At 42.1% G+C, this 17478-nt stretch overlaps 1 protein-coding gene across 2 annotated transcripts in view; it reads left to right on the top strand.

The window, feature by feature from the left end:
• BOD1L1 (biorientation of chromosomes in cell division 1 like 1) overlaps positions 1-14437 on the top strand; it is a 56184-nt gene extending 41747 nt beyond the window's left edge. For both annotated transcript variants that reach the window (XM_079919078.1, XM_079919077.1), the window contains exons 18-26: positions 801-885; positions 1254-1327; positions 3194-3269; positions 3348-3382; positions 4706-4751; positions 6683-6732; positions 6830-6914; positions 7297-7450; positions 12696-14437. In XM_079919078.1, the coding sequence (XP_079775204.1) occupies positions 801-885; positions 1254-1327; positions 3194-3269; positions 3348-3382; positions 4706-4751; positions 6683-6732; positions 6830-6914; positions 7297-7450; positions 12696-12813 (723 nt within the window). In that variant the 3' untranslated portion in view covers positions 12814-14437. The remainder of the gene's footprint in view (positions 1-800; positions 886-1253; positions 1328-3193; positions 3270-3347; positions 3383-4705; positions 4752-6682; positions 6733-6829; positions 6915-7296; positions 7451-12695) is intronic.
• Positions 14438-17478: the final 3041 nt, after the last annotated feature.

Raw genomic sequence — 17478 nt, 5'->3', positions numbered from 1 at the left:
GGTAAAGTCACATACTGTCATGAATTTCAGTTGGTTGTGGCCAAGGAAAGATACTGGGTTTTAAAAAGCCCATCACTCCCCCTGCCCTATCCAGAACAAAAATCTTGAGACAGTACTCCTGAATTTGGAAAGAAACAGATTAAAGGGTATCCTTTTATTTTCCCTTCAACTTTGTGTAAGGTTTTTAATGTTAAATTTAAATATACTCTGACTTAATTATTTTCATTTAAAAATCACATATACAGGTAATATTCTCAATATAAAACAGTATTCTGATTTTAAATTTAACTTGTATATTTTTATTTACACATTATATTAGTATCATAGTATAAACAATTTGGTATTTCATGCTCAAAACTTCTTTGCAACTAAGGGCAAATAATTTAACCATTGAGAAATCATTGCTCTAAATCAGCCCAGCTGGATACCCAGAAGTTCTCTTTGGCATCTTCTGCTTTAGTCCTTTCCCCCAGCCCCTCGCCTCCACCAGCAAAGAAAAAAAAAAAAAGTCTGTTGTAAATGCCTTTCAGTTCTTTCTTTGGAGTTTCTCTTGAAAAGTCCAGGGTGAGGGAGGAGAGCAATTTCCATTTTGCAGGGGGAAAAAAAATGCCCTTGTTGCTTTATAGCCTTATCTCTTGCTTTTCTGCCTTCAGATTTTGTATCTTTTTGTGTAGTCTCCCAAGCAGCAAGATTGTTACTTTTTAAGAAAAATTCCCACAAATATCTAAAAGATTGCTAGGAAATTATTGTTGAAATAAGTAAGAAAAAGAAGCTTCTTGTCTTGTTCAACTTCTCCATAGGAAGAGAACTCTGGAGATTTGGAAGAGTTACCTAAAACAAGTTCTAAGACAAACAACACTGCTTCAAGGGCCATGGAAGAAAAAGGTGAGTAATACATCTACTTAGATAAATTGTTTTAAGAGGAGACTAATCCTTCAAAGCAGTCAGCATATCTCTCACCAGGCTTCACCAACTGAAACTGCAGTTTGCTGATCTGCCTTCTCGTTATAACACAGTACGTCGCGCTGAGTATCAGCAGCGCTTGGGGATCATTTTTAATCTGGCTCCTGTTTTACCCAAAGTGTGCTTCTTATCGGTTAACCAGACTCTGGCTTATTAACTTTGGTGTGTCCACCTGAGAATGGAGTCTGTGTGCATGTGTGACGGGGACGACATAGGTCACCTTGGTAGGTGTCCTGGCGCTGAGGCTGAGTGTAGTCCCCAGCAGTGAACGAGCTCTGCTCTTTCTTCAGATGAATACAGCAGCAGTGAAGCCGCTGGCGAAAAGACAGAGCAGAATGATGATGACAACATAAAATCTCAGGAGGTGAGAAATATTTTTTTATATTTATTTGTTCAGATTTATTTAAGTACTACAAACAAATAAAATACATTCAATGCTCTTACCCAAAGTTCTTCTTAAATGCTTTTGAAGTAGTTCTTTTTTTTTTTTAGTGCACTAGGACAGCATTTCATGCAGTGCACTTCATCAGTGTCATTTTGATTCATTTTGTTCCCTATATCTTAATTTTATCCAAACATTTGTATGAGACCTACTTCTGTCAGCCACATGGGATCAGCCCAGATCTGTACCTCAGTGTCCATGTCACTTCCTGACCCAGAGGCTTAGCACGGCCAAGCCAGGCACCAGCTCAGGTCAGAGAACAGGGAGCTGCTGAGCCCTGGAGTCCAGCAGAACGAAATGGGAGCAGCAGCATCAGGATGTGCGGAAGGCCTGCAGCAAGTGCCAGATGGGACCCAGTTTGACAAGGTGAGGTCAGGGATTCCTGGGAGGCTGCAGGAGAGGCAGACCTCCATCCCTGCTCACTCCAGGCCCCTTCGGATTTGCAGAGAGCCCAGGGGGACACAGAATCACAGTGACCTGAGACGGAGGTCCATAAATCAAGGCAAACAACTTGTACACCAGCCAGATCTTCTACATAACCATTGCCAAGTTTGCCAGTCTTGATACAGCTTTTTTTTAACATTTTTATTGGAGTATAATTGCTTTACAAATAGTGTGTTAGTTTCTGCTGTATAATAAAGTGAATCAGCTGTATGTTTACATATATCCCCATATCCCCTCCCTCTTGCATCTCCCTCCCACCCTCCCTATCCCATCCCTCTAGGTGGTCACAAAGCACTGAGCTGATCTCCCTGTGCTATGCAGCTACTTCCCACTAGCTATCTATTTTACATTTGGTAGTGTATATGTCCATGCCACTCTCTCACTTCGTCCCAGCTTACCCTTCCCCCTCCCCATGTCCTCAAGTCCATTCTCTACCTCTGCGTCTTTATTCGTGTCCTGCCCCTAGGGTCATCAGAACGTTTTGTTTTTTTTTTTTTAGATTCCATATATATGTGTCCGCATACGGTATTTGTTTTTCTCTTTCTGACTTACTTCACTCTGTATGACAGACTCTAGGTCCATCCACCTCACCACAAATAACTCAATTTCATTTCTTTTCATGGCCGAGTAGTATTCCATTGTATATATGTGCCACATCTTCTTTATCCATTCATCTGTCGATGGACACTTAGGTTGCTTCCATGTTCTGGCTATTGTAAATAGTGCTGCAGTGAACATTGTGGTACATGACTCTTTTTGAATTATGGTTTTCTCAGGGTATATGCCCAGTAGTGGGATTGCTGGGTCGTATGCTAGTTCTATTTTTAGTTTCTTAAGGAACCTCCATACTGTTCTCCATAGTGGCTGTATGAATTTACATTCCCACCAACAGTGCAGGAGGGTTCCCTTTTCTCCACACCCTCTCCAGCATTTATTGTTTGTTGATACAGCTTTTTAATAGTTATGTTTGTTTTCAGTGGCCTCCTTTATTTTTTATAAGGGATCCCATTTGGTCACAAGTGACTAGGACCAAATCCACATTTAAGTGGACATACATACTTATTACAGAAGTAAAAGCTGACACTGAGCACTTACTTCCATTATCTCATTATCTCATAATCCTCAGGACTCTGTGAATTCATACTCAGTCAGCACTGTTTGTCAAGTGAGGGGACTGTACTGAGAGAAATGAAGCACTAAGCCTAAGGTCACATATTTTTTAAGAGACAAAGCTGGGATTTGAGACCTCTTAGGAGGGAACTCTAAATCCCATTTTGAGAAAGCAAACTATTTGTATAATAGAGGATAAAACTTTGTATTGCTTTTTTTTCCTTTCCCCCTTAGGAAGATCAGCCAGTAATTATTAAAAGGAAAAGAGGAAGACCTCGTAAACACCCTGTAGAAACATCATTAAAAACAAGTAGGTATTTGGTGTGTTTTCAGTTCACACAAAAGAAATTTTCAAACTGATTTTCTAAGTGAGATTTTTATTTTTTAGAAGATGACTGCAAAACAGATGCTGGCATTGTCACTGTAAGTAATTGCAAAAGATGAGAATTCTTCAAATATCTGCTCTTGACCTGGAAAGAGTATACTGCAATATTAGCATTTTCAACTATCTTTTCTAAAAAGTATTTGAAAAGCTTTAAAAGATTCTCTTAAATAAAACATCAAATAACCATTCAGATAATATTATGATTACTAATAGCATCATATAAATATAATTATATTAATTGTAATTCACTCTGACTCTATCCTCACCTGTCAATTCAGTTATATAAATTATATAGGGACTTATTTTCTTGTCATCCTTGATTAAAATATAGAAAATAGCTGTTTTATATGATTTTTAGATAACGGCTTCTTTATGGAAACCTCCAAAGTGTCTATCTTACTACTTTTTATGGAGGCCCTTTTATAGTAGAATGTACACCAATTTTGATGCAGGAAAATTGGCAGTAATACTTTGTTTTTTAATATTCTTTATCTTTGACCTTGAAGTGTATACCCAACAAAATCATTGTACCAAGACGTCATTGCATGAGTTTCAATGATAACATTATTAAGAGGACAGACATGTCCACTGACCTAACAAAAGCAAATGCAGGGGGGCTTCCCTGGTGGCGCAGTGGTTGAGAGTCCGCCTGCTGATGCAGCGGACACGGGTTTGTGCCCCGGTCTGGGAGGATCCCACATGCCGCGGAGCGGCTGGGCCCGTGAGCCATGGCCACTGAGCCTGTGCATCCGGAGCCTGTGCTCTGCAACGGGAGAGGCCACAACAGTGAGAGGCCCGCGTACTGCAAAAAAAAAAAAAAAAAAAAAAAGCAAATGGGATTCAAGCCTCAGCTCTGCCACTTACTCCCAGATCTGTGATACTGGACCAGTCATGTGACCCTCTCGAGACTCCCATTTCCTTGGATATAAAGTAGTGTAACAATATCTGCATTAATTATCTCACTAGAATTCTTATAAGACAACAGAACCAAAGAGCCACATGTAAGAGTGTGAATGCATTTACCAACACATAAGATGGTTTGCCGGGCCGGGTTGGGGAATATTAACAGCGGGCCATGTGTGTCCCTCCATTGCTTGCCCCCCCCCCCCGGCGTAGCAGCACAGTGGCTGGGAAAGAGGCTTGGGGCAGCCCTAATCCTCCTTGTGGAAAGACCTGTGTGTTCAGAATCATAGGCATCCATATTTGCTTGGTATGTTTAATCAACTGCAGGAAGTAGGTTCCAGATATTCTGCCTACATAATAAACAGAGGTCCTCCTGTACCTTCTTTACATTGTTGATTGACTTTCTATGGGATGATAACAAACTGCTGACTTCAGTTTTTTTCTTTGTTTAAATTTAGGTAGAACAATCTCCACCTGGCAGCAAACAGAAAGTAATGGAAACAGGTATGTACCTAAAAGCATTGCTCTCTGTATGATTTAAGGAAGGGGTGGGGAAGCCTGGCTGTCGGGGAAGGTTTTAGAATTTCATTGTTTTCCAATGAAGTGGGTGGCTTCCTTGGTAAAAGCGGCTGTCCTTGTAGCCATGAGAGACTCTAGCTAGTGGCTTTTCCTGTGATCTGAGTCATTCTCAATTTTGTTAGTCTGGGAAGTCTTCAGAGAGAAGGGGGAGGGCAACACGGAGCAAAAGAGGGAAGGCACTGCTGTGTCCAAACCATACTTTCATGGACATGTTTTAGGGAGAAATAGATCAACCTGGGACTGGGAACTCTTATCAGGAAGACAGGAATTCAGCCCAAGAGCCTATTGTTTTCAGAAGAAGAATTTTGAAAGGAGCCTGTGCAGCTTCCAGAACTAGGATGCAAGAGATAAAATTGTTTCAATGAAGTGTTTTTGTCCTCATTCCAAGGAGAAAAAATATTCCAAAATGTTGATAATGATTAGCTCTGGCTGGTGAGATAGTAGGAACATTTCGTGTTTTTACTGTTGCCTGCATTTTCCAGAATCTTTACTATGTGTATGTATTAATTTCATGGTTTAAATTTTTTGATACATAAAAGCCAAAAATAGCCATTGATGGGTTTGAAAGTGCTGACACAGGCAAAAAAAAAAAAGAATATGACGAGTATTTTGGACCAAATAAATAGCATGGTCATATCAGGAAAGTACATATTTTGATTAGCAAGGTAAAAGCAAATGTGTAATTTAAAATTTTTTTCCACATTTAACTATGTGTGGGATCTTATGATCATCTTTTTCTTGCCTCTTTGAAAATTAAGTTTTGGTTTTTTTTTTTTAACAAAAGGAGGTTTTGCTTATGTTTTGTTTTTAACCATCTTTTATTCATAATTTTATAATATTTTATATCCATACAACAAGAAATCTTTAGAACTCAAATGCCCTTTAAAGACTCTATTGTAAGCTATGCAATTATGTTTTAGTATTGTCGTTGGGCAGTAGTTTTCTGAATCAGGGTAATGATGACCAGTTAAAGACTGGATTCTTCTTTGTGAGCCTTTTTCTTGGCTTTTAACTCTTCTACCTACGTTAGTTTAGTGAACTTGCAGAAAAGGCAGCTACGCAGTCTTCATCACTAATAAGTCCACTTTTGGGTTGTTGAGTGTCTAATCAGCATCCTCATAATCTTAGCTTCAAACAGTGCATTGAACTAAACTTCATTTTTCTTACCAAGATACATTCTCAGAAAATGATAACATCTACAGAAAGCAAATACATAAAGAATAGGTATTCACAACCTAAAATAGGCTTATAAAATGTACTTTTCTAGGTACCATGGTATAAGTATATGGAGTCATAAGAATTCCAACTGCCCCCCCCCCCACCTGCTAGTTATGTGACTCTGAACAAATAATTAAGTTACTCAAGCCTCATTTTCCTACCTATCAAATGAGGGCTGTACTATTTATAGAGCTCCATTACAATTTGAGTAAAGTCTGGAATCCTGACCTGCAGTTCCTGCTGTTTCTTGGGGGCTCCCTAGATGTCCCCTTCCTCCTCCCTTTCCAGGTTCAGAGCATTTGAGCTGAAAGAGAGAAACCATGAAGGCAATCTAACCCAAATCCTCATCTCACAGATGAGAAAACTGAGGCTGAGGGAATTTAAGTAATTTGCCTAGATCACATAGCTTATTCATGACAGATCTGAAATGCAAACTTTGGTATCCTGACTTTCATTCTGACGTGCTTTTTTGCTTAGGTATTCCACCTCAACGTTTGCTTGGCTGATAAAAAACAATGATAAATCGCATAAGAATACCTTAATTAGCACTGGTACATTCACAGACAGCAAGCCAAACTGTTGAAATTTAATTTGACACTAATTAAAATACTAATGCAGAGATCTTCCTTTTCTTAAAGATGAGTCCAATAAAGAAACACCTAACCTACAAGAACGAAGTGGAAGCAATGTAAGTGTTAATTTTCTTATCAAGACATGTCCTTTAGAAATAAACTTAGTAAATGCTCAAGCGACCACCATTTCAACTTTAATTTTATTGCTTCTAGGATGACAGTGAAGAAAAATCTGTAGCAAATGTGCGTCGGAGAGGAAGAAAGCCCAAGCGTTCCCTCACTCTATCAGATGATGCTGGTATGCTCCTGGCAGAGTCTTAATTACAGAGTCTTATCATTTCAGAATCACCTTTTAAGAGTTTTTCTTTGGATGAGGAAAAATCCAGGGGGTGCAGCTAGTATTAATACTACATAAATATGTGTGAAATGGCTCTAATCCTGTGTCAGAAATGGTACATCCCAGGTGCTTTTCTGAGTAGATGTGAATTTTTTGCAAATGCTGGCTGTGAACTGCCTAAGTAAACTATCCCAGAGATTAAGTTAAACAGTTGTAAATTGCAAGTGCTGAAACAAAAAGGAAGTGGAAAACCACTTCTTCTGCCTCCAAGGCCCTAATATCTGTCCTTTGGAAGTGTCTTTGGGAATTGTACAATCCAGGTGTTACCCTTCTGTCTGAACAGAATCCTCAGAGCCAGAAAGAAAACGCCAGAAATCAGCTTCTGAAGCAACTGAGGACAAGAAAGACCAGGAGTCTGATGAGGAAGAGGAAGAAGAGGAAGAGGATGAGCCCACAGGAGCCACCACAAGGTCCAGCACCAGATCAGAGGCTCAGAGGTAACAGGGGACAAAGGAGAGCTTCCAGAACCTTCACCAGCTTCTCCATCAGGAAATAGCTGTGGGTTTCATGGGATTCTCTTGTCTTTGACTCACTTGTGCCACAGTGTGAGCTCTTTCCTTTCGTTTTATCCTCAGCAGAGAGCACATGCTCCCAGCCCTCTGACATTTCAGTTCCTCTGGGAGAGGCTATTTTCCCTCTTAACCATTTTTGAGGATCACTTTGGAATCTTTTCCAGGCTTTAGATACCTGTTTGGTGCAACCTATTTAGTTCCTTCATAAATGTTTATCAAGGATGAGTAGATGTCTCAGATGCAGCGCTAAGCACCGTGGATGGAAACACAGATACATACAACACAGTCTCTGTGTGCAGCGTGCTTAGCTGCAGTGAGAAAGAGAAATCATGAGCCCATACCCGTTGCAAGATGCACCTCACAGTGCTGTGTAACAGGTCCATCACGTGAAATCGCCAGGATGGCCACCATTTTCCACTTACATAACTGGCAATTTCATATGTTTCCCATAGTACGTTCTCCCAAACCCTAGTATAGCCAGAGCCTCTGGAGAAAAGAGGACCATGGTCAAGTGAGTTTGGGGAATGCCTCTGAATTTTCTCTCCTTTTTAAGCTGTAGTGTACATTACCATATTAAGGGCTTGTCATGGTCCTAAAGGAAAGAAACCTGTTTAACTTTGTCAGTTATACTTTGCCCCCCAGCCCCTGTTATTATACCTTTTAACATCAATCAGTATTCCTTTCCCCACAGCCCATTTTGAGAAGTGTTGCATCACCTTACAGTTTTATAACTTTTTCTGAAGCGTGAATATTTTCCATTTTTAATGTGATTCACAAGCTGTTAATCTTGGTATCATCATCTATAATTTCATTATCCAAGATTTCAGGAATATTTATTTCAAGAGGATCATTTATTAACATCTGCCACTGTAGTATAATAGTAATAATGTGTTATGTTTACATAAAGACTTAAAATGAGCCTATTTCTAATTCCTCTAAACCTGTACATTATTAGGCATTCGTGATGTGGTTTAGTTTCTCAAAGAATGAGATTTTAGAGCCAGAAGACTTTACGAGCTCACAGGGCTGAAGGTGAGGTGTCTCATGGTTGTTTCTTAGGTGGGGCAGCTCAGATAAATAGGAATCACAGAATTAAGAGATCTGCTGATTGAGAGGGTGCGTTTGGGTACAGACACCCCTCCCTCTTTTACACTCGTGGAAAGATCATCCAGTATAGTCGAGCCCAACTCGGAAAGTTCCACAGGCCTTCTAGGCATCTTCAAGTGAGTGTCTAAAAGTAGCGAACAGATTTTCCCTTTAAAATTTATTCTTCAAAAATAAATCGTATTTGACTTACAGTTCTATAATCACCCAGATTATCAATGCTTCTCCTTAATGCACTTTAGGAGCTTGTGACTTTAGATTCCTTGGCATTGGTTGATTGGTTCCAGGGCTCTGGCATCTTTATAATCCCACAGATTCTCAGGGTCACATGGGGTCTCAGTGGGTCCATACTGCAAACCCATCAGTACCTCGATCATGCTGCCCACAGCTCCTCTGAAAAGGTATTTCTGCTTCTGCGTGTTACCTCAGGACAGGAAAGCCACCTCCTCATGGCATTCTCTTGTGTTCAATGGATGCTGGCCTCCCCATAGCTTCTACCTTTGGAGCCTGTACAACTTTCCCTTAAACACTGGAGGGTGGCTTCTAGGTCTTCCCTTGTTTTGAGCCCCCTCATCATCCTGTTTGTTCTCCTCAGTTTATCTGTATTCTCTTTTAAGAAGCAAATGTTTACACCAAGTGTGCGCTGATGAATCTAGAAGAGGCCGGTCCACCTTATTTTCTAGACTGTGCTTCAACATGCATCCAACTCACTGGGCTCCCTCTGCCTGGGCTGCACACCAACTCAGCACGTTCTTTTTCCTCATGGGACATTTCTTCTCTCACCTGATGCTTGTGCAGGTGACTGCTTGGACCCGGTTCCAGGGCCTTAACATTCAGCTTTGTGAACTGTACTTTCATCGATCTTGGCCCCTTATTCTACTCTGGTGAGCACTTTGGGATCTTATATCATCAGCCAATATATTTTCTGTTTATCACAGATTTATCTTTCTCTAAATCACGATATACTGTCCCACACAGTGAAAGCAAAGCTAGAGTCATATAAGCAGAGTTAGTCTCAGGTGACATGAAGACCTGCTTACCAACAGTGGTCCAGAAAAACAGCCATTTTCCTACTTTTAGTCCCCATTCTCTGACTTGCCCATGAGGAGCCTCGTCCTTTCTGGAGTCCCAGGGACTGGAGTGTTCAGTGCTGCCATTTGCCCAGTGTTTCTATAATCTGTTTCAGAAAACATCATAGCGAGCCATCTACACATGCAACATCCAAACTTGGCAGCCCAGAGAATTTCCCTTAGAAATCACCAAAAATTAGCAAAAGAGGAATTATCTACCAGTGAAAAAGTTAGTAAATCTCCCCAACTAGGAAGGTAAGTCCCTGCTGACGTTCAAGTCACTTTTAAACCCCTGAGATTGGTTTTGGTGGGTGCAGTGATGCTTTCTCCCTAAGTTTAAGATTCTTGTCTTGCCAAATAACTGTCTTTGGGAATCATTTGTTTTCCAAATGAAATCTACTCCAAACAGAGTAGGAAGGGCTGCCAAAAGGAGTCTCGGTGGCCTCACCAGTCTGCCCCACCTCACGGCCCTCCTGCACAGGCTTTATCCTTGACACGTGTGAGCCTTACCAGCCAACTCCTACCCCCCAGAACCAAAGACAAGGCTTGTTTCTCCCCAAGTGGTCACAGACCTGAATGCTTGGTTAAAAGCATTGCAGCAGGGTCCAGGAGGTAACAGCCCGGGGTCATTTCTGTTTTGCTCAGAGCACTGGAGAGGCGATGAGGTGACAGGAGAGCCCTTGAGGCATAGCCACGAGCTGGCTTACACCTTCAGCCTGGCCTGGTTCATCTTCCCGCTTCCCACAGGTTGTGCCGACCCCTGCTCCCTGCCTCTGCTTGTGCTGGCTCTTTCTTGAGGAGCGCCCTCACCACCAGCCCCCAGTCAGCCACGTCCTTCCATCCTGTACACCCACCCCCTTCAGGATGCCGCCCTGCCTGTTCAGCTCATCCTCGCCTCCTTCCTGTTGCCCTTCTAATTGGGGCTGTGCAGTTGACAGTGGCATATACCATTGCTTTAAGTGTGTTAGTTTTGTTTTCCTATCTGGTCCATAAGCTTCTTCCTTGAGGTCAGGGACTTGCCTGACCTTCTGTACATTATAGCATCAAAAAATAAAAGACTTCACATTGTATGAAAGCTGTTTTGATGTCTCTTATCACACTTGATCTTCCTAGCATACTTGTATGTATGCATTGTTATCCCCGTGTTATAGAAAGCGAAGCAAACTGAAGTGCCGGGCACCTTTCACATATATTCTCCCATTAATCCTCATTAAGTAAAATGTGGTATTTATCCTTATTTTATATATGAGAAGAATCTTAGAAAGGTCTGGTTCATTATTTCTCAAACATGAATGTGCAGGCCAATCACAGAGGCTCTTGCTGAGATGCAGACTCTGATTCTGTAGGTCTGGGGCAGGACCTGATGGTCTGCATTTCTCACAAGCTCCCAGGTGCTGCCAGTGCTGCTGGTCATAGGCCACCCTCTGAGTGGAAAGAAAGGGTCTGTCAGGTGACCTAGCCAAGCTCACACAGCTAGACGGAAGCCCCTGCGCAAAGCTTCTGTTCTCTGCGGTATGGCATCCAGCACAGTGCTGGCACACGCCCACTCCTAGGTAAATAGCTGCGCACTTAGTGGCTGATGGCTTTCCCTGGTCATGGTTTGAAATGGGATATTGACAACCACTGGTTTTTAGCTGTTCTCAACACATGCATAGATAACATGCTGAAACTACATCATATACAACAATATTTGACTCGATTTGAGCTTATTTACTTGTGCTGTCAAAGGAACAATAAGTAAAACATGTCTTCACATCAGTAGAGTCCCATCTCCTGCAGTTTTATTTTCCAAGTGTCTTCACTGATATAACATTTACTGCTCGCTCACACATGTCGGGCTTTGTACTAGGCACTGGAGAGAGGAAAAGGAATAACCTCAGCAGCTGCCCTGGAGAAACACCTTGTCTAATGGAGGGACGTATGTGTACCTGACTTTCAAACTTTTTTGACAGTAAGCAGCTCATGTTAAGAATGTATTCTGCAATATTGTCGCTGTCACTGAAACAAAATTTTCATGAGCCAAACTGAATAGAAGTGATATCAGTGGTCTATTGTGTTCTATTAATACGTTGTTTTAAAATAATGGCTCTAGCCTGCAATTTGAAAAACTCCAGTGGATAAATTAACAACGGAAAGTGCTGTGGGGTTTCCGAAGGGCAGCTTGCTCTGTGATGAGGAAGGCTTCCCAGAAGGAGTTGCTTTTGAACTGGGGCTTCAAAATGAGGTTTGCCAGATAGGAGGTGTGGCGTTGTTCCAAAAAAAATCACATGCCAAAATATGAACATGTCAGAGAACACTTTGTGTTTGGGAATGGGGCTACTTTGGCAGGACTATAGTCCAGAATGGTGCAGCAGTTGAGGGCAAATGGTAAAGGACTTTGTGTATTGCGTTCTGGATGACTTTGTGCTGAAAGTATCAGAGGTCCTAGAGAAGAGATAAGACGGTGATATTGACATGATTAACTGAAGTTTCCGACAAATCAGTCTAATGGCAGAATGGAGAGCAGGGCTAGGCTGCTGGCAGGGAGACTGGGTAGGAAACTCTTCTCAGGTTCCCATGCCTTTTCTAACACTGCCAGCTGTCCTCTGTGGTAACGTCCTGTGAGACACGGTTGTGCGCGTGCTCAGATGGAGGCTGCCATCCCGCTGTGTTCTCACCAGTTGTTTCAACATGGGACTGGCCGTTGATTTCTTTATTGTATAGATAGAAGAACTAGGGCCTAGAGAAGAAAGTGGTCTTGACCAAGGTCCACACCCAGAGTAGGACAGAACCGGAAGCAGAGTACAGGCTTCCAAACTCCCGCACCCGTGCCCTGTTAGGATGTGAGGCTGTCAGCATAGGCTCTTCTAGAGTCTCCTTGTCCTGTGTGGACCTTATCCAGGTTTTCTCTTCTTGGCTCTCAATGTCAAAAATCTTCCAATTTTTGAAGAACTCCCAAATTATTTGAAGCAGCTCTTTCTAAGTCTTACCACGGCCTTGACTTTTGTTTACTGCAGATCAAAGGCACAGCTCTCCCCTCCTACCAAACGCAAGAGAGAAGCCAGCCCTCCCGGGGCACGCACCAGAGGCCAGCAGAGGGTGGAGGAGACCCCGGTGAAGAAGGCAAAGCGGTAATCTGACTGCGGCCACCCCTGGCTGGTCCACAAGGGGACACGGTAGAGAGAAGAGGGACAAGCCTCAGGGCCACAGGCTGTCGTTTTTAACCAGGGGAAGGCCGTGCATGTGCTCCAAGTTCCTAGGTGCAAGCTTTTTCTTGTTATGTTTTAAACAGCTTTATAAACTATTGTTCATAGAAGTATTATGTACATTTATTTCAGATAAAGGAAAATAAGTTTACTTTGTACCTGAACTCAAAACAAAGTAGTTGTATATTTTAACATTTGAAATTGGGATTTCCCGATGTGACACATCACTCACGCAAACCCTTCCAGCCCATCAGACACCAGGCTGCCAATTGGTAATCTGTGTACAGTATATAAACATGTAAAAACAGGTTGTATTTTACTGTATGTATGATGCTAATCAATGAACACTTTATTTATTTTACAGAGAAAACTTATCTGTGAACTTTACTATATATCTGTTTATTTTATTTTATTTTTTTTAATAAAAAAAAAGGGTTTTAAATGCTATGCAGTCATTAGTAGAGATGTTTTAGGACTCTGCCTGCCCTGTAACTATCTGAATTTCATCTGGCAGGAAATACAGACTCTTCTCGCATGTATGAGTAAAGTAGTTTAGCTCAAGAAGGGGTCTCCATTGCTTTTCTGTTCACAGTTGTGATTCTGTTTTTTAAGAATGTAACTTGTTTCTAGATTATACTCGCATCTCTGACTTTACTACCAGCCCCACTGACGTAGGAGGTTCCGGTTCAAGTAAAATTACATCTGTTACCTGCAGCATAAACCCCTGTGTCGGTGTCCATTCCTCTCTGTGCTGCCCCATGTTCTTTCCATAATGTCTTTTTCAGTGAAGAGAAATGCATTGAAGATTAAAGTCACTCCTGTTTATCGAGCTTCAGGATTATATGTTATTTTATACACAGTTATTTCAAGATAGAAACTGGCTTTATTGCCAGATTCTTTTTTAAACATGTTTTAACTCTCATATGAGCAAACTGTCCAACTTAAGTTTTTCATAAGATTAAGCTTTTCTTAAGATCAAATTTGCCTCTAGCAATGATGTGATGAGTTGCCAAATAATTGAGATTGTTTTAAAATGTTTTGTTCATATTCTTGTTTTATAATTAAAATTTACATTCAGTGTGTGTGATTTTTTTTTTTGAACTCTTAATGTAAGTTGGATATTTCTGTCATTTTACATTGTTTCTTACTGAGATTTTATATATAAATTATAAAATGTTTCCCAAAACTTGAGTGGTAAGAATTTTTTTCCCCCTATTTTAAAATTTCTCCCTGTGAAAACTGTTTCATCTCTCTAAATAATTGGTCTTAGATATATTGTTCCATTTTCACATTCAAATTTGAGTCGGTGATGGCCTCTCTCTCGGTAGAATTGAATGTTAGATCTGGAAGGGGTTTGGGAGACAAGGAATGTGAGAACTCCTTATTTCCATTTATATGGTTGAGTTTAACCAAAGCTCAAAGTTAGTTAAGGGTAAGAAGCCAGACTGGGTTCCAAGGCTCCAAACTCCTTGGCAAACCATCTTCGCACTAGATGGTTCTAGATTGGTTCACCAGAAGTGCTCACCCGAGAATGTATTCTCCACGTGAAACCAGTCTTATTCCGTTTAGTAACGCCCTCCCTAGGCACGACCTTACGGGACTGAGTAGCTGGGTGGTGAGGAAATGCAGCCTCTTAACAAAGTTGGAAGTAAACATTGCAGCTGCATAAGGAATCGTCTGGTGGGGAACTCAGCTGGGTCACTTAACCTCCAGCGGTTCTGAAACCCATGTAGGGAGGAGCTGCCACCCCATGGGGCACTGGAACTACACAGGAACAGTTCTTGGTCATCACAAGGATTTGGCATCACTGGTCCATATTTAGTAGAAGGGAGGAGGTTGGGAATGCTGAGTGTCCTACAATGCACAGAACAGCCCCTGACTCCACAGCCCAAAATGCCAGGAGCTTCCCCCCGAGATCCCACTGGGAAACACTTTCACACCACCTCAAACTCTCCATTTCCCTCATCTCAGCTTAGTGACCACTGCCATGCCTCGTTGCTCCTCTGTAGGCAACCTGAACAGTCACACATCTGTGGAGCTGACACAAGGCTGGGCCAATGCAGCGGGACGTCCCAAAGGGGCAGCCTGTCCCCTGACTGAAAGTAATGCAGCCAGTTCCTCTGCAGCTGAAGCTGGTCCTTCCCTGCCTACTTCAGTCCTCTTTCTTCAGGGCGATGCTGCTGGACTCCCCCCCTCATCACCTAGACTTCTTCAAGATTAGAACCTACTAACTCCAGCTTGCCAAGGCCAGCCATTAGGAATGGCCGTCTGGTGATCTCACAGTGAGCCAAGTTGGGACTGAACTCCTGTCTTCTAACCCCAGGTCCAGGTTCTTTCTGCAAAGCCCCAACAGAGGGAGGATGGATCTTCCTACCTCAACAGCAGGCTCACTCACGGCAGGACCATGATATAGTGGAGGAATCCCCAAACATCTCCACAACTGAAAACCTAACTGATTTGCGATGAGGTGGGGGGATGATTCGAGCTCAATGATTTAATTTTCATCTGTTTTTTATTTATTGTTCATCCTGAGTGCGAGAGCACCTTACATTTCCTAAAATTACTGCTTAGCTATCCTTGTGTAATTAAATCAAGCACAGGAAGTGTTTCCTGATACACTGAGTGAGACACTTTTCTCAGGGGAAGGAAATGGTTGTATAGCCAGTGTCTTCCTGCTGAAACTGCTGCGCTGGGATGCACATTTGTTGAGCTCCTAGCCCAACACCAGGGACACAAGTGTGAGCCCCAGTCCCAGGGGTGACAACACGTGCAGCAGACAGCTGTGCTGCCCTGGGACTGCACCATAGGACACAGCAGCGGGGAAGAAAGTTACCTTCCTGAGAGAAGCCGGCCAAAGGATGAACTCCTGGTGGACAAGAGAGTCTTTGTTTAAGTATAAAATGGAGCTTGAAGCAAGGTTAGGACCTAAAGAATAGAGCATTTTGAAAGCTGAGGAGCAGGCTGGCAATGACAGGCCCCATTCTCACTGCCAAGTCAACCTTCCAGAAACTTCCAGGAGGAGAAGCACACAGATAATATCTACATAGCTCTAACCACACAAAACACATACATAGCTCCAAAGGCTGCTTCCTCACACTGCAGACCTTCTTGGAAATTCATTAGTCACACGAGCACACATGGATTTCTAAGAAATCTGGCTAACTTTGTTTAACCCAGAATTTTCCAAGGTTGTCAAAACCTTAGAACCCCTACTACCTCCCCGTAACACACACCACATACACACACACAAACTCAACAATTTAACATCTATTTGACAACCCTGCTCCCACCCAGATTCTGGACATTTACATAAGAACCTGAGTTGAGGATTCCTGCCCTAAGTTCCCGCTTTGCTTTTCCTGGGGAACCTTTTAAAATAACCACTTAGAGTTGAGTACTCAAAAAATAAGTGACCTCTGCCCCAAACACCTTATAAGTAACAGGTGCTTGGTACCCCACTCTCCATCTCCTGCTCTTTTGTGATCTGGGACAGAGGACTGCCCTTCCCCCAGCTCACTGCACTTCCCTCAACCCCGCCTCCATATCTGTGATCTGTAAGCAACAAATCTTGGGACTTTACTTCCTTTGTATGAATGTACTGAAACTGCACATTTGATCAAAGTGACCCCGGGGTCTTCACTTCCCCAGAGTGGGAGATCGGATACCGGAAGAGCTACCTGCCAACCCCTTGAGGGTGGTTTGTGCCTCCTTGTTCAGCAGGTTATAATCTGTACATTCTTTATTTAATACACCAGCTATGGGCCCCCCAACACATTGAAACATAGAACGATACTCACACCTTGGAAGCTTCCTGTGTGCCCCCAGGTTTACCACCATTCTAAATACAAGTTTATCATTTTACTGTATATGTATATACGTCCCTAAACGATATTTTAAGTTTTGAATACTTTCGAACTTTACATAAATAGAATCATATTTTAAGGATCATTTGAGACTTGCTTTTTTCTTCTACACTGTGCTTTGAAATTCGTCTATGGTAATGTGCACACCTGCTATGGTAACATGCATACCTCCAGTTAGTACATTTTTGCTGCTGTATAGTATTCCGTTAAAAGAATACATCACAATATACTAAGCTGTTCATTTGCCTGTTACTGGTCTTTAGGTTGTTTCCAGGTGAAACAATGCTTCTATGAATATTCTATGGATATTTTATGGGCAGAGCCTCCCAAACTTATCATCATACATATAGAAGATGACATTTATAGGCACATTAAGGGAAGCCGAAGGAGCAGGCTGGTTGCTGCCTGAGGCGACCATTAGCCTGTGAACCAGAGGACCACTCAACCACTTCAAAGGCTGAGGGATTAATATATATCCCCATTTCCCATGCCAAGACACACTCAGCTTTCTGCTTCAGTGTACAACTGCTAATTCCTAGAGTAAGCGTATTTTCAGGTTCATAAGATAACCAAATTTCTTCCCAAATGCTTTCACCATGTTGTACTCCTACCAGCAGTGTGTTTACCTCACTGGACATTTGGTAATATAGGACTTCTTGATTTTTCCTATCTAGTGGATGTAAAATATCTCATTGTGGTCTTTATTTGCATTGGTTATAAGGAGGTTGAAT

Source organism: Stenella coeruleoalba (genome assembly GCF_951394435.1).
Source record: "Stenella coeruleoalba genome assembly, chromosome: 4".
In the NCBI taxonomy this organism is placed as follows: Eukaryota; Metazoa; Chordata; class Mammalia; order Artiodactyla; family Delphinidae; genus Stenella; species Stenella coeruleoalba.
Note: the sequence above shows the minus strand (reverse complement) of the source record. Positions and strands in the feature narration are given on the sequence as shown.